The 26139-nt window shown below is 43.4% G+C and overlaps 1 protein-coding gene across 12 annotated transcripts in view; it reads right to left on the reverse strand.

Annotated features, from left to right (window-relative positions):
• Nucleotides 1–26139, reverse strand: part of TEX11 (testis expressed 11) — a 127795-nt gene that overhangs the window by 100513 nt on the left and 1143 nt on the right. For 10 of the 12 annotated variants that reach the window (XM_039489484.1, XM_039489483.1, XM_039489487.1 and 7 more), the window contains exons 2-11: nucleotides 23795–23850; nucleotides 21957–22078; nucleotides 18836–18920; nucleotides 16759–16838; nucleotides 13430–13510; nucleotides 13212–13331; nucleotides 9864–9944; nucleotides 6367–6452; nucleotides 1629–1686; nucleotides 677–772 (exon numbers count right to left, since the gene is read on the reverse strand). In XM_039489484.1, coding sequence (XP_039345418.1) covers nucleotides 677–772; nucleotides 1629–1686; nucleotides 6367–6452; nucleotides 9864–9944; nucleotides 13212–13331; nucleotides 13430–13510; nucleotides 16759–16838; nucleotides 18836–18920; nucleotides 21957–22078; nucleotides 23795–23828 — 843 coding nt within the window. In that variant the 5' untranslated portion in view covers nucleotides 23829–23850. The remainder of the gene's footprint in view (nucleotides 1–676; nucleotides 773–1628; nucleotides 1687–6366; nucleotides 6453–9863; nucleotides 9945–13211; nucleotides 13332–13429; nucleotides 13511–16758; nucleotides 16839–18835; nucleotides 18921–21956; nucleotides 22079–23794; nucleotides 23851–26139) is intronic. The other 2 variants (XM_039489488.1, XM_039489490.1) reach the window with 2 other exon arrangements.

The following is a 26139-nucleotide window of genomic DNA, read 5'->3' on the forward strand; positions in this document are numbered from 1 at the left end:
CTTATGGGTTTGCATGGCACAAACTCTTTCCCACACTTGATTATCAACAGAAAGTGCACCTGGGAAAAACGTTACTAACCTGTTGTGTAATTGTTCTTCAAGATGTGTTGCATATGTCCATTCCACTCTTGGTGTCTGCACGTCCACCACATGGGCACTGGAAACTTTTTCCCTCAGTGGTACCCACTGAGTAGCTAGGGCTCCCCCTGCTGCTGCACACCACTGCATGCAGGTATGAAGAGCAGAGTTGTCTCTAGCCTCCTTCACTTCCTTCTTACTATAACTCCGATGGAGAGGCATAGGAAGGCATGTCATAGAATGGACAAGTGCAACACATCTCAAAGAACAATAATAAGGTAATAAGGAAACAAGTCAACAGAGCCAGACATGTACCCAGAAGCCTCCTGCTGCAAGACAAGCCCAAGAAAGAAACCAACAGAACTCCACTGGTCATCACCTACAGTCCTCAGTTAAAACCTCTCCAACGCATCATCAGTGATTTTGTCTGATGAAGTAGGTATTCACCCACGAAAGCTTATGCTCCAATACGTCTGTTAGTCTATACGGTGCCACAGGACTATTTAAATCAAGGTTTCCTGCTTGCCAATTTAAATCATTATTAAAATTGGTGTCTTAAATCAATCCAGCCTGCTTAGACATCACAGTAAGTTACAACCTCGTTAGCCAGGCTTATAGCTCTGAGAGCCTTGTCTTGATACTGTTCGCAATCCCACTCCAAATAGACAGTGGCTAATAACCGCAGCACTTTAGCCTAAAAAGAAAAGATAAAGTGAATCATTAAACGCAAATGAAATAACCAAAAACAATACTTAAATATTGCACAAAGGAGTGGAAATGAAGGAGATGGAAATATAAGCTGTGAATAATATTCACTGTAAGCACACTGGGCCAGGGACTGTCTTCTCTGTTACTAGAGGTACAGTGCCAAGCACAATGTGTTGTTCCTTGATTGGGACTGCTAGGCACTACCATCATATAACAATTGTACTCTTATCCCTTCTGAAGATTTGTCTTGACATGGTAAACTGGTTAAGTTTAGGTCAGGCTTAATAAACATGCTAACTAAGCCTGACCTAAACTTGACCTTTTTCCTTCTGTAGATGCAGGATAACTTTTAGCTCAATTTAGCTGGTCAAGTTCAAAGTTCATTTAAACTAAGAAAAAGATCAAGTTTAGGTCAGACTCTAGTAACACACATTCACTAAACCTAACCTAACGTGACCACTTTTCCCAGTCAAGATGGAGCCTATGGGTTAGAACGTAATTCTTCTCCAAATACACTAGCTGGAGTATAGTATTAATGCACTAGCTTTACATCTGCATGAAAATCTAGGTTCAACTATGACTAAGGACACACACAACAATGACTCGGTCTCAGACTCAGCCTAGTATCTAGTAGAGAATTATTTACACTATACTACCATTCTGCGGGACTAAAATAGCAGGAAGTGCTAAAGATCAGGATGGATAACCACTGGCAGAGCTATGAGGGGAGGCTCAAGACTGGCAGAGAGAGGCAGTGGGGGCTGCAGAGCAGGACTGGCACTAACGACATCCTGCTATTAGTCTGTGTGTAATTCAGAAGTTTCTATATGTGTATTTCTTACCTGCATTTCTTCCCCGGGAGAATACTTCTTATCCATTTTCCCAATCTCATAACTCTGGCTACAATTTAAAAGAAAAAATCAGAATTATATGGACTAAAAGATGTAAGCAGAACTCAGTCAGCTTTCTGGGCTATGCGGTGAGCTCATACTTACCTTTTCCATTTCATTTATTGTTAGGAGCCACATAGAAGCACACAGAGGAAAATATTAACTAAAATAAATGGTCACAAGATAAAAGATCCTCTGATTGATATCAAAGCATCAAAAAATAATATCCTTTAATAATATCCATGAGACTGCCAACAGGGCACATTACAGGAATGAAAATCAATAGAGATAGGACCAAGATATGTCATCTGTGCAAGCTGTGTCAGAAGCAGGCTCTAACACCTGCCAACACTTTTGAATGTCATATGCTAAAGAAAGTGATACTCTTCAAATTTAGCATTTTGTCTCAAGGTGTCCTTACAAAGGATGTTGTAAGAGTAATTGAATTCATTCTTGAACTTCACAGCCTGATATGATTATCATGGGACAAGACAACAACAAGACAGAGCACACAATCATACACAGTATTCACCACTGTCTAAGAACAGAGGATTTAATTTGCCTTCTAAACTCCCAGATCTGAATTGTACTAAATTCTTTCTGCTTTACTCAAGTTAGTTAATTAAGCTTCATAACCCCGCTTTGAGGTAGATACGTAGTGCTGTCCTTTTTTCAAACTTGTTTATTTACAAGGAATGTACAAAGTCCTGCTTCTCCAAACACAGGAGAAACCAAGAACAAAAGAATCAAATTCTTAGCTTGCACCCTGAAGTCTTTTTAGCCAACAGTCTGAACAGCTCTTACTGGCTTTTCTCAGGTCATGCTGTGCTCACAGGCTACTGCTTGGCTTTCTTGCTTTTTGTCTCTGCCTCTCTCTCGGTGCTGTTTGTTCTCCGTTTGTGTGTGTTCTGCCTTCCCTCTCTCACACACACAATGTTCATCAAAACCCCTCTGTCCACTCAGTCTAAACTCCTCCTAGGTGGGTTCACAACCCCATTTTGTCTTAGGTGAAGTGCTTCTGTTTAACACGTTCTGATATTCATGTTAACTACAGGGTACATTCACAGCCTAAGCTCAAAGAGGTTTGTAACCCAAGCAGTCACCAGTACCTCTCAGTTAAATTAAGCTGACCTAACACCCAGTGTAGAGCGCTCTAGGCTAATGGAAGAATTCTTCTGTTGACTTAGCTACCGCCCTCTGGGGAGGTGGATTGCCTGTGAAGATGGGAGAACCCCTCCCAACAGCATAGGTAGTGTCTATACTGAAGAGTTTACAGCAGCGTAGTTGCAGCACTGCAGCAGTGCCACTGTAGTGTTTTAAGTGTAGACAAGCCCTAAATCACATAGAAGGTAAGTGACTTGCTTTCAAGGTCATGGCAAATCAGTAACAGAGCCAGAAACAGAACCTAGGAATCTCAGTTCCCAGTCCTTGTTCTAAAAACTAATTCACAGTATAAAAGGCCTCCGAGGTGAATGCCTGTGGGGAATTCCATAAAACTGAAGCTAGGTAACAAATGGGACATGAATGCAAATAAAACTTGAGATGCAAAAACCAATTACATCTGTGGGCAACTGGGGGGCCCCGGAATAATGGGTGCCCTGCCCCCAGCAGACAAACACTAGGGCAGGGGAAGTCTCCACGCCCCGACCCCTCTCCCCAGCAGGAGCAAGCCCCACACTCCGACCCTGCTCTGCTCCCTGGTAGCAGTGCCAAGCAGGCAGGGGAAGCCCCCACGCCTGACCCCACTCTGCTCCCTGGCAGCAGTGCTGGGGGGTGGGGTGGGGGAAGCCCCAGTGCCTCGGTCCCACTCCCCGTTAGAAGCCCCGCGCGGCATGGGAAGCTCCAGCGCCAAGACCCCGTCTGCCACCCTGGAACTGGAGGAGCTCTGGCCCCCTGCTGCGGCCTCAGGGCCCTGTGGGGGGGGGGAAGAGCTTCTCCAGTCTTGGGGCCACAAGGGTGGGAGGTAGAAAGGAGCAAAGGAGGGCTGCAGTGAGCGGGTGGAATGGGGAAGGACCGTGGGTGGAACGGGGGAAAGGGACAGAATGGTGTGGGACCCTGGGCAGAGCCACAGGCAGAAGGTGTGGGGAGGGGGCTCCCCACATGCTCTGGCCCAGGGCCCCACGAAACCTTAAGCTGCCTCTGTCTGTGGGAATTTATTCCCAGAGTTGATATTTTCTCAGTATGAGATAACATTAATCCCACTAGATGGTGCTATAACATTCTATCCAGGCAAATGTTTGTGCTTTGCAAAGGTTAGTTCGGTACTCCAAAGATTTTCTCATTGGTGTTTGTGAGCACTTAGTATCCCATCTTCTAAGTACAGGGAACAAAATAAAGAGATGTTCTCCAAAATATCAGTTTTAACTAACCCTAAACACTACTTCAAGACTTCCTTGACTCCATATCTATGATCATTAAATGTTTGAGATTAAAGAGGGCATTGTCAAGTTGATTTCTTCTGAATATTTTTTTTTTAAAATCCATTCTGATTTTCTGAGTCTGGCACAGGATAATTTTTCCTGATAGCCCAAATGTCTTGCACTGCTTCCTGGTCCCCGTTTTACCACTCCTTACAATTCCTTTCCCACATTGGAATATACACCCTATAATATATGTAGATAGTTAGCATGTTGTCATTTAGCCCAAATAGATAGACAAATCATTTGTGTTGCTATTTTGTGGATTCTCTCCAAGTTGTCAACATTGGAAACCTAATAAATCTGTCAAGGTCACATGTAACAGTGAGTGAGCAGTAAAGGCACCAGGCCAGTTGCGGAGCTGCCTGTGCCCTTGTAGCCCAATGAATGTGGCTGAGAACACTAAAGTAGGGAGAACTAATAAATTAAACAAATGTTCATCAACATAATTATGGCTTTTGGTATGTAGCTCTTTTATGAGCAAGTCAAAGACTACCTTTAGCAAATGCATATAATGCTGACAATTATTTTTCTACACTTTTCACATCTCTTAAGGTGCAACCATCACCATGGCATTATGAATGCGGCACTAGCTGGGAACAATCTCCCTAGACACAGCCTTCTTGGGAGAAAAAGAGGTATGGATAGAATTAAGGAGAGCCATGAATATTTCTACATGCAAAGAAGGGACCTCTTGTCAGAGCATGAAAATCCATGTGAAAGAGATGCCTGATATTGAGATAACAGTGAGGTTGACATGAAAGAATGTGCCTGTAAACAGAGAAAAGCCACTGAGCTGGGTGTAGGCCTAGCTTTGCTCAGCCAAGTAGAGCTTTAGATTTGTAAGCAGAGTCTGAATGAGCTCTCCCCTGACATCTGTGATGAGCTGTGGAAGAGGACTTCAGGAGCTGATCTCATTTGCATGGGCACACCCACTCTGCCTAGGTCCTCGCATGATGGGATTGCTTGCCCAAATGATCATTTTTGGCTGGTGTTGGATCCCCAGTCTTCTTGTTATTGGGGCAGGAGTAATAAAGAGCAGTGATTGTGTGAATCAAGGGCAGCAGAACTGTACCTGGTATACCCTGCTAGAGGGACTCACCCTCAACGAAACGGCACTCGGTAGGCAGGGAACATGGGTTCCAAAACCCAGTGAGTTGAGAGAGAGTGGCAACAGGTACTTGCATCTGGTGGTGTGGGCCTGGCTTAAGGGTCCTAGACACCATTTGACCCTTCCTCTCTCCACTATGTAATAAAAGAGCTAATTTAGATTCAATTGACAGTCTTGTTACATGCTGCAGAGCTGAAATCACTGATACCTGCTTTGGGACAGTGTCTCTGATGTAAAAGACTGCTCAGTGTGTACCAGCAGTGAGGCTCCCCCACTAACAGCTGAAATCACTGAGAGCTGAAACCACTGAAAGCTGTGTTAAGTGGTGGGCCCTGAAGACATCTTGGTGAGTGGCCAGCAGGGTGGCTGGCAGAGAAGTGCAGCAAGCAGCCCACAAGGCTGCTGGTGGAGAGGCATGACAAGTGGCCAGCAGGGCAGCTGGCAGAGAGGCGTGGCAACTGAGTGCCCGAGCAGTGGAGCATGTAAGGTGCCTCCTTACCACCCCCTCCACCCAGGAGGGGAGGTGAACTCTGCAGATGAACCTCTGAACTCTGGGGCAGCACTGACCAAGGACAGCAACTGTGAGTGGGGTGTAGAGAAGGGACAGGCATGTTAAAGGGACTTTTGGGTTGTTGCCCTGAAGAACCTGAGAGGAAAGGACACTGCCCAACTTACTAGGGGGTGAGTCTTTTGCTCATGGTTTATGTTTATGAACCCTGTTTGCGGTGTTTTCCCAAATTAATGCTAAGTTACTTCCCTCCTTATTGCCTCTTAGAGCTGCCCAGGGGGTGGTGTGTAATTGTTGCAGCTCACTGGGTAGAGGCTCAAGACGGTTTTGTGTTGTATTGTTGGAAAGGAACCCCTAGACACTGAACCCGGCCCTTTTTTCTGCCAACTCTGACTGGCAGAAGGGTTACAGATTGATTCATTTAATACTAGAGCTAGATGAAAAATTTCAAACAACTTTTTCCCCCCATCAGGAAACTGCTTTTTCAAAAACAAAAATTTTCACGATTTTTTTTTTTTTTTTTTTTTTTACAAAATTTTGCACTTTTTCAATTAAATCCAAAAACTAAAAATTGCTTTTTCCTATTCCTTCAGTCACATTTGCTATTTTCTCAGAAAAAAATACTTTTGCATTTTGTTTTCCCTTTTACATTACCTGAGCCAGAAGGAGCTCTGTTCATACCCTTTCTGTTCATAGGTTTCCACTCCAAAGTTATAGCAGAGGATTGACAGATAACAGGTCTGCAATTAAAAAAAAGTGCTTCTCCTGTTAGGTTCTTGTAGTAACTTTCAGAAATCTAAGGCAGCTGAGTCTCAGACACACTTAAAATACTTTTTATATCAAAGCTACACCCATCACTATCAGAGCTGATTTTATAGGAGGGAAAAGGAATCTGAATAAAATTGTTCTATTGTTGTTCTATGGGAAACTAAAGCAGCATTAATAAATAAATCCCTCAAGGTCACACATAACAGTAGAACTGATCGAGTACATGTTGCAGCCCACTTCCATCAATAAATACGACAGAGTAATTGAACAGGGACAACTAAAAAAGGGGAAATTAGAATAGGAGAGGAAACACTAGGGAGCTAAACACTCGTGAGTGAATAAAAACCCATCGCAAAAGCAAGAACTATTGCACTGTACAGTTTGGGGGAAAGGTTCTTCCAATATTAGATATTTCAGAATACTGCTGCTTCATTAGCTCCTCTGTGTGTAAACTTTAGGAACCTGAGTTACCTCAGTTAAGCCTGGGGCTAGATCCCTGCACAGATACAAAAATGTGGATGTACAGCCAATCCGCATCCACCAGGATCAACATGCGATCCAATCCGCTAGCTGTCTTTTACCTGTATCCGCATCTGCACTCACACACACAGCAGCAAGCCATCTCATAGGACTAGCAATGGGCGGAGGAGGGGAAGGGAGCTAGTGGGGGGGGGGGGCGGAGTCTTGCAGGGAAGAGGCAGCATGAGGATGAGGACTGGGGGTAAGGGGCAACATGAGGGCAGAGTCTTGAGGAAAAGAGGCGGCGCAGAAGGAGTTGCTGGGAGGAAGGAGTGTTGCATTGCATGCTGCTCCCAGGGGGCTCGTGAGCAATGGCACATCAGTGCGTGTTGCATCACAGTGTGTTGGAGGAATGGGGTGCCAGGGCCCCACCCGTTCCAATCCTCATGGCTGCGGGCAGGCCCTGCTGCCCAGGAGCCAGCGGGCCAGGCCCAGGAGTGGGAGCATGGCCAGTGCTGCCGGGCCAGGCCATGATGGGGACAATGGCACTGCCTGAGGGGCCCAAGCTGCTGGACAGGAAGTGGCACAGCAAGTGGGTGCTGGACAGCCCCAACTCTGATCTGCTGCCCAGCCTCAGCCACTGGCTGCTGGCCACCAGTCCCGAGCGTGCTGTGCCCCCCAGGCTGCCCAAGCCAGACACCACGGGCCAGGTGCCACCAGTGACTAGAGCCCTGCATCTGACCTACTACCCGCAAAAACGGTCCATGGATATGAAGTGGATATCTGCAGATTTGCAGAGCTCTACCTGGGGCTAGCCAGTTCAGCCATAAGGCTGCAGCAGAATCACCTGACTGGCCATCCCAGCCCAGCCCACTCAACTGGCTTCAAGATCACTACAGGTCTGCATTTAAGCTCAGCAGCAAGTCGCTGGAGGCTCCAATACTTATGCCTGCAGCTGTGATCCTATATGCCTTCTTCCCAGCCTTGCTCCACCCCTGCTCAGTTCCCAGCTCTGGTCCCAACCCCTGGTTCCTAGCTCCGGCTCTAACCCTCAGTGCTGCCCCTGGCCTCTGACACTGAATCCAACCACTAGGTCTGACCGCCACTGCTAGGATCACTAGGTATGACCGGTCACACCCTGGTCCATAACAGTTTGAGCAGCCCAAAAAGACAAGATGTAGTTTAGCTGCAGAATGGACCACACTGAAATTGATGCCTCTTTGGCAGAGTTAGCGAGCACCCTGAAGAATCTATTAAAGCCAGGTCCATGCCCTTCAGGCACAGAATGTAGTGCCGCAGGCACAAGCCACGCCATCAGTGACTCAGGCCCACTGAGTATCGAATATTCCAATTGTCTGACAAGTTTGATAGTGAATGTGGAAAATACTGTGGGTTCTTAAACCAGCACCAGTTCCTGTTCCTGCTGTGCTCACAGTCATTTCCTGCCAACCAAACCACAGTGGGACTCGTCATTAGTCTGTTGACTGGGGAAGCGTTGAGCTGGGATTCTCCACTGCTTGAGAAATCTAGTCCCCTCTTGCATCAGTTCAAGGAATTTGTTCAAGCTACTTCAACAACCCAAATAGTAACATACAGCAGAAGCCACGCACCAGGTATTGAGGCAGGATGCCAGCCGGCTGCTCACTATGCTGCAGAATTTCAGCACCAGGTAACAGACACAAACTGGAACAAGGCCGCTCAGTGTTATCACTTCCAGCTGGGTGTAAATGGTGGACTCAAGGAGGAGCTGGCACAGATAGAATCCCCGACTGGGCTGGATGCATTTATCCAGATAGGCATCAAGATTGCCAATAGCTTATCATAATGCTGCAAAGAACAGAGGGTGGCTTCTTGACCCACACCTGTCTTAACAAAACCAGCCAGCCACCAGTCAGCACCCACTTTACAGCGTGAACTTCTGCAGGCAGATGTGGTCTACAAGCATTAAGCTGATTGGGGTCACCGGGCTGCACCTAACTTTAGCATCAGTTATCTGCTCCAGTTATCAACCAGCAAGGTCTGGTTATCAACTCAGAATCTCAAATCAACCTGAGCATCGGCTAAGCTAGATCACCAATACCTAGGCCCACCCAAGATTCTCAAGCAGATCAATCCAGTGACATTCAAGATTCAGTTTCAGCCAGTGAAGACCCACCCTCTGTTCCATGTCTCCCTCTTAAAACATTACCTAGAGACCTTAGCAGGAAAGTTTGAGAGCCACTGTTCTAAGCCATCAAGTTTAACATTATTTAATGGAAGAGTTTCGTTGGAAAACATGTAACATTTAAAATGAAACAAAAAGCAGCAATACAAAAACCCCAGTGGGTCACTTTAATGATTCATCCAATGATTGCAGCTTTGTCCATGCAACTAGAATGAAAGCAGAACTCCTCAAGTGAGTTACAGTCACTCAGATACTCTTAAGGATATGCGGAGGTTGTCACAGAAACCAGTTAAATCCCATTCAACCACAACATGCACAGTGCCACATTTCGCTTTCAAAAGTCAGATTTCAGCCTTCATCCATCCCTTCAGATTTTATTATTTACGCTGTAGAGTAGTGGTGGGCAACCTGTGGCCCGTGGGCTGCATGGGGCCTGTCACGGTAATCCACTGGTGGGCCGTGAGATAGTTTGTTTACATTGATTGTCCGCATGCACAACCACCCGCAGCTCCCAGTGGCCGCAGTTCGCCGTTCCCAGCCAATGGGAGCTGCGGGAAGCAGGCAAGAGTAGGTGAACTTTGAAGAAACAAATGTCCTTAGTACAAAGAACAAGCAAAGGAAAGACACAGAATAGATGTACAGAGAATTTGATGAATATTTTTCAGAATTTTCTGAGACATCAGTATCTCCTTGAAAAGCTGCTTTCTTTCTTGTTAATATTAAACTTTTGGAAGGACACAAAAGGTCTGATTTCACTGACCTGTTTTGGCAGCCTTGTCAACATATCTTTGCAGCGTTGCAAACATGTCACTGCTTTTTGAAAATACCCTTGAACAACTGCCTAAGAAAGCAACAGAACATGCCAACAGATTGTTAGAATAAAAGCAATTTATCTTTAAATACCCTGCCGGCTAACAATACAGTGCAACTCACTATACTGTAAATGGAGAGATAACAAAAACAGCAAGACACATCGTGAAACTCTGAGGTTATAGTGCGTGAACTTGAAGGAAATGATCACATGATCCTACATATGTTAAAATTGCCATGAAGATACATGAAATATGGTATAAGCCAGAGTTCCCCAAATAGTGGGTCATGGGAAGATTGTAGATGGGTCATGGGCCCAGTGTGGAGGGAAGAGGGCATTGGAGAATGAGCCCACCCCATCAGACAGTAGTGGCTCCGTCCTGTCCTGCAGGGCTGTGCCTACCTCCCAACTATAGGTGTCACAACTTGGTGTACATGGTTGCCATGCCACTCAGGTTTGGCCCAGGCACCCCTCCATTGGCTGGATCAAACCTGAGTGGCACTGTGAACTCATGCACCAGGTCAAAACATCTGGAATGGGAAGCCAAGCCCAGTTCCACTGGAGCCACCACTGTAAAGTGAATGCAGGGTAGGTTCACTCTCCGACTCCTCTTCTCCTGGGGCCTCCTCACCATTCCAGGCCAGAATTAGGATTGCAGTACCAAGGCAGAGGGCCCTGCTGCATGTAGTCAATGCCCCTCAGTGGGGTGATGAGGAGGAGAAGGATGCTGGCCAATGATTTTTGGGCCTCCCCCATGAATATAGACCCTGAGAGAGTCACACACAAAAAAATGATAAAATGCAGTTGGTGGATCACCATAGTAAAAAGTTTGGGAACACAGTTCAGCAAATCTGATCTCCAGCCACATTGGCCCCTCCATTGTCTCCCTATTTGTACCCCAATGTCTGTACCACTTTTTAGTTTTGCCAATCCCAACTATTCAAAGATCATGGGTGGCTTACAAATCATGAGATTTTTTTTAAAGAAAGAAAGAAAAAACAAAAGAAAGGTGTTGTTTTTATTTTCTTTTTAGTGCTGTAGAAGAGTACAGTTGTGTCATTTTCAAACTTTTCTTCTAAAGGACTACTGTGACATTATGAGTATAATATAATATCTCATTGAAAGGTGACGGGGCCAGAAAGAGTTAATTAACTCACCTCACCGACTGACCTAACCCATGGGTGAACCTTAAGGACTGGTTAGGAAGATATGTAAATGAACAGAGCTTTGAAATGCAAGTCTGCATTGTTAGAGGTAGAAGGGGAGATGTTGGAGATGTTTGCTCAGGTCGTGTGATGTAAGCAAACAAGTCTTGTCTATTGCTATAGTTTTAATTCAAAGATCAAAAAAGGAATATTAACATTTATAATGATACTTGAGTGAAATAGTGTTATTGTCTATGTGTCTCTTTGAAGGTTGTGGTAACCTGTATCTGAACTGTTTAATGGATAAATTACTCTGTGCTAATTGCCAGGAGATTTGGGAGAAGGAGTTAAGCCTATTGTTTTCTCAGGCAGAAAGGCTGCTGGAAATGTATAAGAATCCTGGGACACAATGCTGCTTCATCTCAGATCTGCTTTGGGTTTCAAGAGGGGAAAACCTTAAGCCATAAGGATTGAGATCCCCAGTCACTTACTGGAGCCACCCTGAATATGGAAATTGGACTGTAACCTATGGACTGTTTCTAAAAGGACTTTTGGCAACTACAAGCTCTCCTCTACTATGTATCTGAACCTCAAGAATTGAATTCAAGTCTGTATGTATATTGATCTTTTAACCAACACTCTCTCTCTTTTCTTTTTTAATAAATTTTAGCTTAGTTAATAAGAATTGGCTATAGCATGTATTTTGGGTAAGATCTAAGTTATAATTGGACCTGGGTATGTGGCTGATCCTTTGGGATTGGAAGAACCTTTTCTTTTATATGATGAGATCAGATTCTTAGGAATCATCATCATATATCTGACAGGTGTGTCTGGACGGAGGCCTAAGGCTGGGTACTTTAAGGGAACTGCGTGGTTTGGACTTCTAAGTGACCAGTGAGGTACCAGAGAAGCTGTTTTGTGCTGGTTGGTAAATCTAAGTATTGAAATAACCACCAGCGTTTGGGGTTTGTCTGCCCCGTTTTGTTTGCAGTTCACCCTGAATGAGTGACCTCAGCTGGCTCCCACGGGCAGCACCGTCACAACTACAAATTTACTTTTTTTTTAATTATTTTTTAAAAGATGAGATTCTTGCCTATTTGCATGATTTGCAGGGGTTGGAGCTTTAAGAAAAATCACCAAATATCATGAGACTCATCATAAAATCATGAGTTGGCAATGATGACCTCCCTACTTGTATATAAAAAACATTGTACATAAAAAAAATAGTTTATATGTGTGTGTTTAGTATATCTAAAGATTACCATCTAGTGGCACATTCAATAAAGTTGTTATTATGCACTGCAAATATGTGTGCAGCTTTTAATACCTCTTAGATCTTGGCTACTTGTGATCTAAATGCAAGGTTGCACTGAAGTATTATTTGATTACTTTAGTGACAGAATACTGGCACAGAGATGTCTGGTTTTGAATTTACATATCTCACTAGATATATGTTGCACTGCTGTGGATGTGGAGACCCTGGTTCCAAAGCAACACCAGATATCTTGTTTCTTCAGCCAGTGAAACACAGATCTTAGCAGGAGGTGACTCAGGCCTCGAAAAGATAGCTGTCCATTTTATAAACACTCCTGCTAGTTAAATGACAGAAGGTATGTCTACACAGAAAAGAAAAACCCATGGCTGGCCTGTACCAGCCAACTCAGGCTAGTGGGGCTTGCGCTGAGGGGGCTGTTTTAGTGCTGTGTAGACTTCTGGACTTGAGCTGGGGCCTGAGTTCTGGGACACTCATCTCGCAGGGTCCTAGAACCCAGGTTCTAGCCCAAGCCGGGAGTCTATACAGCAATGAAACAGTCCCACAGCCCCAGCCCGAGTCAGCTGCACAGGCCAGCAGCAGGTGTCTAGTTGCTGTGTAGACATACTCAGAGTCTTCAGGAAATGATCTAAACAACTTTGCAGGATGGTAAATTAGTGAAGATGCATGTCGAAAAAATAGGTATATTAAGAATGCTTAAATTACTGCAATGCTGAGGGGTCAAATCTGAGACCTTTCAGCAGATCTAGGGAAACATATCTTTCCAGTTTAATGACAGGAACGCACACTTCTAACAAGTCAGTCAAAGTTCCAGAATGATCATTCATACATTCCATATTCCCCAGTGACCTATAAAGGGAAACTGGCCAGGACACGTACTGATTCAGCCTGGTAAGACAGCACTTTGAATAGGTCCTTCTCTACATCAGCTTTGTGCACCTGGATATCTGCCTCACCACTGCTCCTCTTCATTAATTGGGCATATAGTTTTTCTAGACTCTGGAAAAGAAAACAAAAGCACCCAGAAAGCTGTTACTCAGTTGTAGCACTTGCTAGTAAGAGTGTTTGCAGGAGACTGTACCTAGCCAGAAACTTACATTTATGGCAATCACAAGAAATCCATCAGCAAGGGCGGCTTTTCCAACATCCACCCACCCTTTTCCAGTCTTCATGGTCATCTGAAGCAGAAAAGGAACATGTGTTTTGTGAAAATTCAACCCAAATCATTTCTCACTTGTTCTCTCTCCATATCCACGGCATCATCAACCTCTGAAGAACAAAGGAAGCAGAAATGCACTGGGGGAAAGATCCTGATTGAAAGAGGTTCAGCCAGTAAGAGTGTTGGAACATGTGGTGAGAGACACCTTTGCTTTGTTTTCACTTAGCTTGTTAAATTAGATGTTAGTTGCATTTTACCTTTTATTTCCTTGTAACAAATTCTGACTTATACGCCTCATTACTTGGTCACTTAAAATCTATCTTTCTATAGTTAATAATGTTTTTTGTTGCTGTTTTATCTAACCAGTGTAAGATTGAAATGTTTGGGATAACAAGATTTGTGCATATCATTTTCTATTAATAAATGACAAACCTTATATGAGCTCGTATCATCCAGGAGGGTGTTGGACAGTACAAGACACACATTTCTGGAAAAAAGTCCGGGACTGGAAGTTTGATTGTGTTGCCTGGTAGTGTAATTCTATAGTACTCATGGAATATAACTGGGAGTGATTTACATGCTGGAGGCTGCATGAGAGCAGACCTGGACTGGTTGCTCTCACAGCGAAGTAGGGTAAAAGGTTGCAGAATTGAAGGGACACAGCTATCCATCAGTCCAGACTGTACCCTGGGTAATGTCTCAAAAGGGTCCCCTATTCTTTGCAAACATCTCTCGTCTCAGATCTGACAAACTCACTCTGCCAAACATGTCTTACAGGATATTTATCCATAAAGAGCAACATGTAAGGTATCTACAGAATGCTCGTAACTTGTCAATATTCATAATTATTGTGAGATGCATGTATGGGTAATATTTAAGGAATAAAGTATTTATTTTGAAAGTTTGCTTTATGGACCTGGAGTACAAACACTGGGAGATAATGTGTCTTAGTGATAGCCCATTCAGGCAAAGAGAAATTGTCACCACTCCCTGTTTGGCCAGTGATCCAACACAAGGTTCAACTGTTTAAGCTTGTATAGTACTAAGATTGTGAATGGGAAACAATCAGAGCAACAAACAACAATTGAAACCACTTAAAGATTTAAAAAAAAAATTAAACAAGATAAAAGAAGATAAACACACAAAAGGGGAGAATAGCAAAGATAAAAATGCAGTTTGTGTCTTTGGTGTTGACTTTCACTTGCAACCTCATTGCTGGAAAAACACAGGTATACCATCATTCCTATCAGCCACTCCAAGACCTTGCAAACTTATACACCAGTACCAGGCTGTTTAGGGCATTCCATTTGTCATAACTATAAAAGGAAGGGAACAGCCCTCCTGTGTAAAATACTATAAAATTCCTCCTGGCCAGAGACACCAAAATCCTTTTACCTGTAAAGGGTTAAGAAGGTCAGGTAACCTGGCTGACCTCTGACCCAAAGGACCAATAAGGGGACAAGATACTTTCAAATCTTGGTGGGGGGAAAGCTTTTGTTTGTGTGCTATTTGTTTTGGGGGTTGTTCGCTCTTGGGACTAAGAGGGACCAGACTTCAATCCAGGCTCTCCAAATCTTTCTGAACCAGTCTCTAATATTTCAAACTTGTAAGTAATAGCCAGGCAAGGCGTGTTAGTTTTATCTTTGTTTTCTCAACTTGTAAATGATCCTTTTTGCTGAGAGGATTTACCTCTGTTTGCTGTAACTTTGAACCTAAGGCTGAGGGGGTTCCTCTGGGCTCTATGAATCTGATTACCCTGTAAAGTTATTTTCCATCCTGATTTTACAGAGATGATTTTTACCTTTCGTTCTTTAATTAAAAGCCTTCTTTTTAAGAACCTGATTGATTTTTCCTTGTTTTAAGATCTAAGGGTGTTGGATCTGCACTCACCAGGAATTGGTGGGGGGAAAGGAGGGGGAATGGTTAATTTATCCTTGTTTTAAGATCCAAGGGTTTGGATCTGTGTTCACCAGGAACTTAGTGGAGAAGTCTCTCAAGGCTACTGGGAGGGAGATACTGTGGGGTGAAGGTAGACAGAGTTTCCCAAATAACTCTTAAATGATTTGGGTGGTGGCAATAAAACCAGATCTAAGCTGGTAATTAAGCTTAGAGGTTCTCATGCAGGTCCCTACATCTGTATCCTAGAGTTCAGAGTGGGGAAGGAACCTTGACACCATTTAACTACCTCTTCTTTTTGGTCACAGCCATACACCAGTGTTGCAAAATATAGTCTTAGCTGGCTAAGCCAGACTCTTATTAGACAGAAGGAAACAGGAGAGGAATAGGAGAGAAGAAATAAGGTGGGGAAGGAAAAGGTCACACAAGGAGTGTATGTGACAGTCTCATATACCAGGTTGTATCTGGGAGTTAGCTAGAGTCAGTAGAAGTGGTAGTATGATCTGGGTCCCTCTCTCAGCCTGATCAGGACATCCATCAGGATTAGGATGAAGAAGATACTGGGTCCCAAGAGATAGTGGAGGGCAACAGCCATCATTGTGAAGACTGCTCCTTCCCCTTCTTTCAGTCAGCCAGCATTATGGTAGCCCTCTTTTCCAAAAAAAATCTCTTTTGAGGACCGCAAAAGGGGGTGAACAGCCCCCTCATTGTTTTGTCCACCAATTAGGCCTAGTGTCTGACACACCAATTTTGGTTCACTGATTTCCAGTTCCACACTTTTCTTGTTTACCAAGCATGATCTTAAGACAGTCCTTGAGTCATATCAGTAGGCATTTTTGCTTGGACTAATTCAGTCTGTCTTGCTTTTGCAACTTTTCCCATCAACATTTGTTGTTACAGGTTACTGTGGCATTTTATGAACTTTAACTCACTTTTTACAGTTGAGCTCATAATTAGGGTAAATTTGTAGGCCCAGTTATCACAACAGGCAGTATTCTTTTCCATGAGGTACTGAAGCAGTAATTTACTTCTGTCACAATATTTGTATTGGCTGGGTAAGGCAGAACTAGTGCCGTTAATTTCCATGTGGGAGACCTCAGCAACTCTTGTTCTCACCATGGACTAAGGGGTGTTATGCTGGTTTACTATGGAAGTCAAGGCTCATAATGGTATGGCTGAGAAATCCCTAACTATAGTGGCTCAACCAGGTGTCACTGTGATAACACAGGTCCAACTTTAGCAGATACATCCCTCAGAAATATAATTTTACTCACTTTCCTGAATTACTCTATCATTTGAAAATACCTTTCCAAGATTTCCCTTGGAACCCACCATACTGCACTTGCATTCTCACCATTTAGCTAGACTTACCAAAATCTGTCTTCGTACTTTCTCCTCTGGAGGATCGCTGCCTTCACACAGGCACACTAGCCTGCAAGAAACATGGCGCACTGCAAGAAAACAATGCATGCATACATAAGGATGGGACATTTCCCCTGTTCTTTCAAGCCCTTATGAACTCTAACTCTAAAGTTAGACTATAGAGAAGCTACTTCTTCACCAACTGATGCAGTCAGAAACATAATTTCTTAGGTAATGTAAACCCCCATAAACCTAACCACCAGCACACTGTTGTGTGCCGACTGTCTCATATAACCAGAGTAAAATGGAATTCAGCATATTAGCTTACAACTGATGTTTTTATAACTGCAAATCTCATAGAGCAGATCCACTGCAAACTAGAAGAAGCTCCAGCTCCACATCATACCCAAGCACCACACCAATGAGAAAGCGCCCTGGAGACTGCAGCCAGCCTGGAAACCTTACTCCACTGCAAAGTATGATGGGCAGTATATGTTTCTACCATGTGGGACTTAAACATGTTCCCACTGAAGTCAAGAGGAGTTTTGTTATTAACTTAATTGGAATAGACTTAGACTCTCCATATTTGGGAGCAGATTCACCTAGTGTTTATCTAGACCCTGGAGGTCTGTGGCAGCAAATAATTCTGCAAGGGACAAGGCTATAGAGGTACACAGAAGTCAAAACCTTAGCTATGCCCAGGGGATCATTAGAATACAGTGCAGCCCACAAAGCAGGGTGGAACTAGCTGGGAAGAGAAAATGACCAGGGAGTGGCCTGATTCAGCAGCTTCTCTCTGTAGCTTCTAAAAAGTTCCAGGAGGAGTTAAAGCTTGTCCTAAGCAGAAACCCCAAGGAAAGGAAACTGCAAAAGCACAGCCTGCCCTTCATCAGAGTGAATCTCTCTTCAGTGCATGGAGATTAGCTGGAAAAAGAAGTGTAATTTAGGCACATTGTTATTCATTCATTACAAAATGTTTACCAAACAATAACAATGGACATCATGGTAAACACCATAATGCAATTCATTTATTATTGCTTGTTAAGAATCAACGATGTGCTGCTCTGTGATGTACACCAAAATATTCTCCGGCAAAACCAAGACAGACAAGACTGACGTTCTTTATATTTCAAAAGTTAAAAGCTAACAGAACAAATCTTTCAGTTCTTCATACATCAAAAAGTTAAAAAAATAACACAACCCCAATTTTTTCAAATATCCTTTGCAGGTCACCTTTAACTATGATATGAGATTGTGCCCTAGAACTAGTAAGCCTCCTTCCCTCCCCCTTGCCTAATATCTCTCCCTGCATTATGTATATAACTTAGACTGTGAGCCCCTTGCAGCAAAAGCTATGGACCAGATACTGGGGTCCTGCAGATCTGCACAGAGCGCAGGTCAAGGTGCAAATACAAAGGTGGCTTTAAAGTTCACATTGGAACTCCACCAATCATGATGCTCCCCTAGTGCAGGGCCACTTGCCTTGCACCAGGTTAGATCAACCTTAGGGCTGCAGAATCCTTAGGGTTTGTCTACACACAGTTTTGTTCCAATTTAATTAAATTGGTTTATTAGAGATACAATGTGGGTGAGGCAATATCTTTTATTAAACCAAATTCTGTTGGTGAAAGATACAAGCATTTGAGCTGCACAAAGCTCTTCAGGTCGATATCAGTGTCTATCAGTGCAGCCCCCCACAGCCCAGACACTTATATCAGTACAGTTTATTTCCAAAAATGTATGGACCAAAAACATAGCCAAGGATTAGTGAAGCACAGAGGAGTCGAGAGACAGCTCCTTTCCTCTGCTCATACCCCTTTCCACTGCTACAGGCAGCAGGAAAGGGGAGCAATATAACAACTCCTACACTGACTGTCACCAGAGGATCATTCTTGCGCTGGAGTGATCCTTCCTTAGTTAGTTACACAAAACAGCTGCAAAGTACTCTCTGCTTTCATTTTATCTGCAAAGATACACACAATCCTATGGCACTATATACAAACATTAAATAAAATAATTGTAAAAGAAAAACTCTTATGGTACAATATAAAAGAACTTTAATCTAGGACACAAAACACATACATACATTTAGCTCTTTGCTCATCACTGATGACTGAATCTACTCGGTTAGTCACAGCCCAATTCCATAGGCTTATTGCACTTTCTTCAATCTAAGAGGACAGAAAAGAATTTCATAAGAATTTGCCTTTTTGTCTTGATCTAGGTCATAGTTGAACTTCTTGATTTAACAGAATCATATATAGGTAAATATCTATATGTCTGTGTAAATCAAAGAACGACATGACTTACAATTGAAAAGATCTAATTAGACTGATGGCAATAGCACCCATCAACACATACCCATGTTGGCCATCAGTGTCTTCAGCCATAATTTGAAATTGTGCACAGTAGGGAATTCGGTATGTGAAATCAAGATTTCAGAAACATTTTAAATCCTTTGTTTTGTGTCAGTAAAGCATCTTCCTGAACAGATCCCCTTTATCTATCACTTTACTCAATTGTCCTTACACTCATTTACAACAAGCCCATTCCTGAACTTGTCAACATTTGATCCGGTTTACTACATCCATCTGGAATGAAATGATCTCACACACACAAACCTTGTGCAATAGCATATCCATTACCAGTAAGATACAACTGATTTACTAATGTCTTTCAAAGTCTAATAAGGATGTTCAAAACGTGCAAAGTTCCTAACAGATGTTGAAAAATTGGAACAGGTTCAGAAAAAAGCTATAAGAATGGCTTCAGGTCTAAAAATCCTCTCATAGCGACAGACTTAAGTAGCTCAATCTACTTAGTTGATCAAAAAGGAAGTTAAGAGGTGACTTGATTATGGTGAATAAATTCTGACACAGGGAGAAGACTTCTGACAGTAGAGGGCTATTTATTCTAGCAAGACCCAACGGCTGGAAGTTGAACCTATACAAATTCAGACTGGAAATATGGCACATATTTTTAAGTGAGGGTAATTAGCCATTGGAACCACATACCAAGGGACATGGTATATTTTCCATCACTTGATGTCTTTAAAATCAAGAGTGATGTCTTTCTAAAAGATATACTCTCTGGCTCAACCAGAAGTTATGGTCTTGATGCAGAAATCACAGGGTGCAATTTGTTGTGAAGGAGGTCAGAGTAAATGGTCAGAATGGTTCCTTCTAGCCTTAAAAGTTATGCATCTATGAATCAATACAAATCAATAGAAGGAAATATTTGGTTTCACACCAAATTTCTGAAGTAAATGCTTAATCAACAATAGGTTGCTCTCATAAGAGTCAAGTATCAGAGAGGTAGCCGTGTTAGTCTGGTTCTGTAAAAGCAGCAAAGAATCCTGTGGCACCTTATAGACTAACAGACGTTTTGCAGCATGAGCTTTCGTGGGTGAATACCCACTCATAAGAGTGAGTCCAAACTGAAAAGGCAAAAGTAGCATTTTCAGAAGGGGAACGGGGCTGGGGCTGGAAACAGTCAAGACCCTTGCGCTTCCCCTTATGTATATACTACTGACCTAAGGTGCTGAACCTCCAAAAGATTTCCACTGTAACAAGCCCCAGTTGTTACGTGGTCAGGACTTTCATAATATCTAATTCACATGTCAACAATGTTCCTTGTAAGCTGCACACAGGCACAGCCATGCCTGTATCCAAAGAGCACTTGCCAGAATACCACCCAAAAACAAGCCAGGAAATACAAGCAGACAGTGGGGGTTGCGTCATTATGCTGGAAGGGTTTGCGTCAGGATGCCATGATGCTGGGCAGGGTTTGTGTCAAAAAACATCCACGGGCAGCAGGGGGCATAGTTAAAATAAAAAAGCAGTAGTCACAAGACAAGCAGAAAAACCTGCAGGCTGTGACTGCATAAAAATGCCAACCCAACTGCTCCAAAACAAGCAAAAAGTCACTTGTTTTAAATGGACTTGGTACTATATATTGAGCATGCATGATTCTGAACAAGCTCAGTAGTATCTGCTGAAGCTATCCTTACTCTGCCCTCACTCGGAACCACATTTGTGCTCTCTGCTGTTAACTGGGGCTAACTGGTGCAGAGGGGGGCAAATCGGCAGGGAGGGCTAGGCCAAACTCACATATTTATATGATACCCTATTGTAGTAGGCCCTGTCAATATATTCTTGAAGTCCTTAAAACACATTTACATAATCCATACTTTAAACACTCTTGAAATACTCTTTTCCACAATAGACTAATCTCTTTAAAAAGCAATTACAATCCACTGTGTCTACTCTCACAGTTCTGTGAGGGATTTGTCTCTATTATTTAATACACACAAAAAAACGTAAGTTTGCCAAAGAACAAAAATATAATGCTCAGTGCAGTTTGCAGCCCACTCAGTATAAAGAAAATTTAGAAGAAATGTTATATGTCTGTAATGTTAGAACTAAATATATGGCATTCTCTTTCCAAATGAAAGGAAAACAATCTGGTCTGAAGAGTTGCTGGAACCCTACCATACTATATAATAAACATCTCCTGCCGGTTGCTAATATGGCCTCTGGATTTTTTGTTAGAGAACATTTAAGAAGTTATTACTTTAATATGCCTCACGTTTTATATTAATGTGACAGAAATACCTCGACTTTCTTCAAATGTCCTGAAGGAGATACAAAAAATAAATGTTATACTATATGCTCCATACCAGTGGTCCCCAACCCTTTTCATCTGGCGGGCGCCAGATGACGAGCCATGGAGGACCATGGCGGCAGACGAGCATCCACCGAAATTCCACCGACAAGTGGTAACATCAATAGGCATCGCTGCTGAAATGCCACCAACAAGCAGCGTCATCCAGAGGCGCCACCGCCGAAATACCGCCGAAAATCGGCGGCATTTCGGTGGCGACGCCTCTGGATGACGCAGCTTGCCAGCGGCATTTTGGCGGATGCTCGTCTGCCGGCCAGCACGTGGGTGCATTTAGACACTCCAGCGGGCGCCATGGCGCCCGCGGGCACCACGTTGGGGACCCTTGCTCCATACTTTTATTAAAATGTGAATAGAACATATTCTAAGCAAGTGTCAGAACCAGGTCTACTCATTATCCGCACTGGCCAATAGGCATTCAAGTTGTGTTACATGGCCAACACAGAGCTGTTCACCTTTACCTTGGCCACAAGATTAGATTGTTTTTAAATACCCAGTGTTTTCAGAAATTGTTTCCGGCCCTCTACCTGAGCCTCCTGAATCTCATTCCCAGCCTCGTTATCCACACATTCTATCTCACTGAACAGTTTGTCAATGATCTCAGGTACATTTGATGAGGTATCTTTCTTCACCAGCTCTTGAATTAGCACTGAAAGAAAGACAAACAAGAGACAGCAAAGCAGTGAACTTCACACAAAGATTAAGAGCAGCACATCATTTTTAAATATCTGAACAAGAGAAACCAATCAGTTTACATTTTCTCCATATCCTTCTGTCTACTAAATAAACACAAAGCGAAGGCAGAGCCTGAGGAAATAATTCTGAAACCTAGAGGAAGTTTTTACGTACGCAATGAGACTAAATTCTGGTGAGCTTCACCAGTTAAATCTGTTGACTTACATAGAATTGAATCCAGGCAATGAGAGCATATTTTGGCCCAACATTTAGTTTGCTAATAAAATCTCTCTTTCCTGACAGTGTCTTTTGTTTCCATTCTAAATGACTTTTACCCTTTGGCACTCTCTAACAGTACAATGCTGCATGAAACCTGTGTTCAGTAACTTTACTGTGAGTGAGTCAATGCCAGTGCTTTTATTAAGAAGGCTGAAAGCAAAGTCACTATTCTGATGACACGTTGAACCTAGAATCCTAAAACTCCCATACAATTTGTTATGAAGGAGATGATTTAAAAAACCAAACAAATAAAACTGCTATTCTGGGTCTCTAAATGCCTCCCCTGGTTTAAAAGGAAAACTGACAAACTCAATTAACTGCTGTATTAACCAGCCACTGAATAAATAGAGAATTAGGTCACTTTACTGGGTTTCCGATCAACATAAGGCCGCGACTCCCTTTTCAATATGTGATGTTCATCATAATGTAAAAACTTCTCCACATACAGGTTTGTGGAACAAAAACCCCTCAATGTCTCCCTTGTCTCTAGTTCTGTAATTATTCAAGTGTTATTTTATCCACTAACCAGTTGCTTTTCGAGCACTGATTAGCTAAGCACAGTACAAGGAAAATAAGATACCTTTAGGGCCTCTGCCTTGCTGAGAACAACCTTTAATCAGATCCAGGGCAGGAACATTTTTTATTCACAACAGATATTTGTTTTTACCCAACTAAATGCCAATGGTCAGATCATAAATTTAAGCTATAAAATCACCAAAAACAACTTCTGGAAAAAGCAAAAAAAGTTTTGTTGAAATGCCCTAACTGAAAGGGAAGGGTTTCTTCAGCACCATGAACGGCCATTTTGTGGGATTTCACAGAAAGCTATATATATTTCTTATATTTTTTCTAATAAAAATCCATCCTGTCTCCAAAATGTCTTTGACTGTGAATAGTTCTTCTAGCACGTCAAGCCTAATCAAACATTCTTTGTTTGCAAGTTATGTAATGTGATTTGTTTTTCTTGGGCTGAAGATAGTCATCAAGTGGCTATTTTGGACTGCAAACCGGACAGCATGCTTGATATTTCCTTCCCTATTTCTCCTTTGTACTTGTGTGCTCACTTTACTTGGCATGGGGCTAGACAAAACCTTTACAGCCCAAGCTAAACTAATCTCTAAGCATTTATTCAGGGCCAGAAATAGTATTCTCCCCAGCTGCCTAAGAACACCGTCCTCTCACAGTGTGTCTAGCCCTTACTAGTCAAGCCTTCCCTGACATTCAGGCTTCAAGATAAAGCATATAATCAGGGAGAGTCAGATTTTCCTGACTATAATTAGAAAAACCTGGGAATGAGGCTTTTATTCCCTGTGGCCTCCCTCATGACACACAAAATATACATGAGTAGCACTGAATTATTTACACAATTATCAACTAAACATTTAGTTTTTCAAAGATTACTGATTTGTACCTTTAATTTCCAGCAAGTGAGATTCCCCCTTCATTTCTAAAGCGTTGAATCAAGTCCTTTAACACACATACACAAAATTATTTTAAAAGCCATATAGTCAACTTTTCTACTACACAGGCCTATACCTCTCAACTATTCCTTACTATAAGCTTGATCTCACTCCCACTGAAGTGAAGGATATTTTACCATTGACTTCAATAGCAGCAGCATTCCTAGAGACCCATTTTTACCATTATCCAAACATCTACTTGCTATTTCCTCACTTCCATTACCACAAGTGATTTACTTCAAAAATTCTAATTCAGGAACTAAGTTACAGAAATTGTGATTTATGTTAAATGCCCTGCCACGTTTCTGATTGGCTATTTTTGACTCGCCCATTTTTAATTCTTATCTCATATCTTACTCCTGGGGGAATTCTGCACCACTGTATGTGCATAATTAATGAGCCATGCATATTTTTAATTTTTTGCACAGAAAAAAGCTTCTGCCAGAAAGTTGCTACAGTTCCACTTTTTGCCCACCAGAGGGTGCTATGGCACTAGAACAGAGCAGCTGCTCCAGCCAGCCAGGGAAGAGAAAGACCCTGCCTTCTTCACAGTGCCTGTCAGGCCAGGCCAAGATACTGGGGATATGGGAAGACAGACAGCATGGGCCTGCTGGGGGGTCATAAACAGGGGCTCATAAGGGCTAGTGGGGGAGGACAACCTCGGGCAGGGGCTGAATGGGAGTGGAGGAGTAGGGCCACAGCGGGGGAGGGATGCAGGGCCACATGGGGATGGGGGAGAGTTGGTGTCTGAGTGGGGCTGGAAGGACACATGGACAGATGGTGCAAGGACACATGGGAACAGGGGCAGATGTGCCTGACTTAATGGGAGAGGCTAGGGGTCAACATGGGGGAAGCTCCCTAACAACCCCTCCCAGTCCCCCCACCAAATCTTCCATACTTTTCCCACCCATACCTAACAGCCCTCCAAGTTCACCTGCAGGCTCCTTCCCAGGATTACTTCCCCCTCTCTCAGCTCCTGTAACTCCTGACTCCCCCAAACCTTTGCACTGCTTCTGAGGGGTGCAGGAAATAAGGCTCTACATTGTAGTTTAAACAATTTATTACTCAGAGTTCTGTATTAATATGCCTAGTAAAGAATCTATTTGTCAAAAAACATTTCATGAATCTTTTTTGTCTGTATTGTTAAAGACATACTTGCTGACAGGTACTTTGAAATAAATGACCAAAAATAATTGAAACCGATGTGATTGTGTTATTCTGACAAATAAAATATGCAGAATCTGAAAATATTGTGTGCAGAATTTTTGTTGTTGTCATTGCTATTGCAGAACTTTTAATTTCTTGGCACAGAATTCCCCCCAGGAGTAATATCTGGGACTCACGGGGTTGACAGGTATGCACAGACCACAGATGAAATATTACACAAGTAATCAAAGCTCTGTGTAGTTCTTAGTTCTTGCATTTAGAGGGACACTTAAGTAACTTAGGGACCATTGTGCACTCTTTCTTTAAAACAGGAGCTGAAGGGAATCTAGAGAAGGGTCTAGCCAGCAGCTCTTCAGCCAGCCAGGGAACAACAGGGGTGGTAGGCATCACATTAGCACATTTATTGTACTACAGTGCTTGTCTGAGCCCAGGGGGGAAGGTGGCTGTCCTGGCACACAGCTGGGCTGACCATGGACCCGCTGTATGTGGCACACACAGCGAGACTGGCCAACTGCCACGAGCACATCTGACCATAGGCCCTGACTCCATGGGTGCTCTGGGGCTGGAGCACCCAGCGAAAAATTGATGGGTGTTCTGCACCCACCCGCAGCTCCCCCTGCTGCTCCAGCTCAACTCCACTCCGCCTCCTCCCCATGCCCATTTATTCCCCTGCCCACCCAGAGCTTGTGCTGCGAAACAGCTGTTTCATGCAGCAGGGGGGGAACCACAGCCTGCTCAGGGAAGAGGCGGGGCCAGGGCAGGGATTTGGGGAAGGGATCCAATAGGAGCAGGGAGGGGGCAAAGTTGGAGCAAGGACTTCGGAGAAGGGATTGGAATGGGGGTAGGGGTGGGGAAAAGGGTAGAGTCAGAGCTAGGGGGCACCAGGGAAAACTGGCGCCTATGTGTCTGACATCACAACATGAAGGGAAGACAAAAAGCATCCCAGGAGCACACCTTGGCGCTTCTCCTGGCCTCTCCCCTGCCTAGTTCTGTCCCTTGACACCCTGCCCAGGGGCATGGTGCATCTCCTGTTCCCCTGCCTCACCCCACTCCCCTAGCACCCAGCCCGGATATGTGGTGCTTCTCCTGGTCACCCTGTACTCCACCCCCAGCCCAGGAGCACAGCCCT

The sequence above is a fragment of the Mauremys reevesii genome, linkage group 9 (genome assembly GCF_016161935.1).
Source record: "Mauremys reevesii isolate NIE-2019 linkage group 9, ASM1616193v1, whole genome shotgun sequence".
Taxonomy (NCBI): Eukaryota; Metazoa; Chordata; order Testudines; family Geoemydidae; genus Mauremys; species Mauremys reevesii.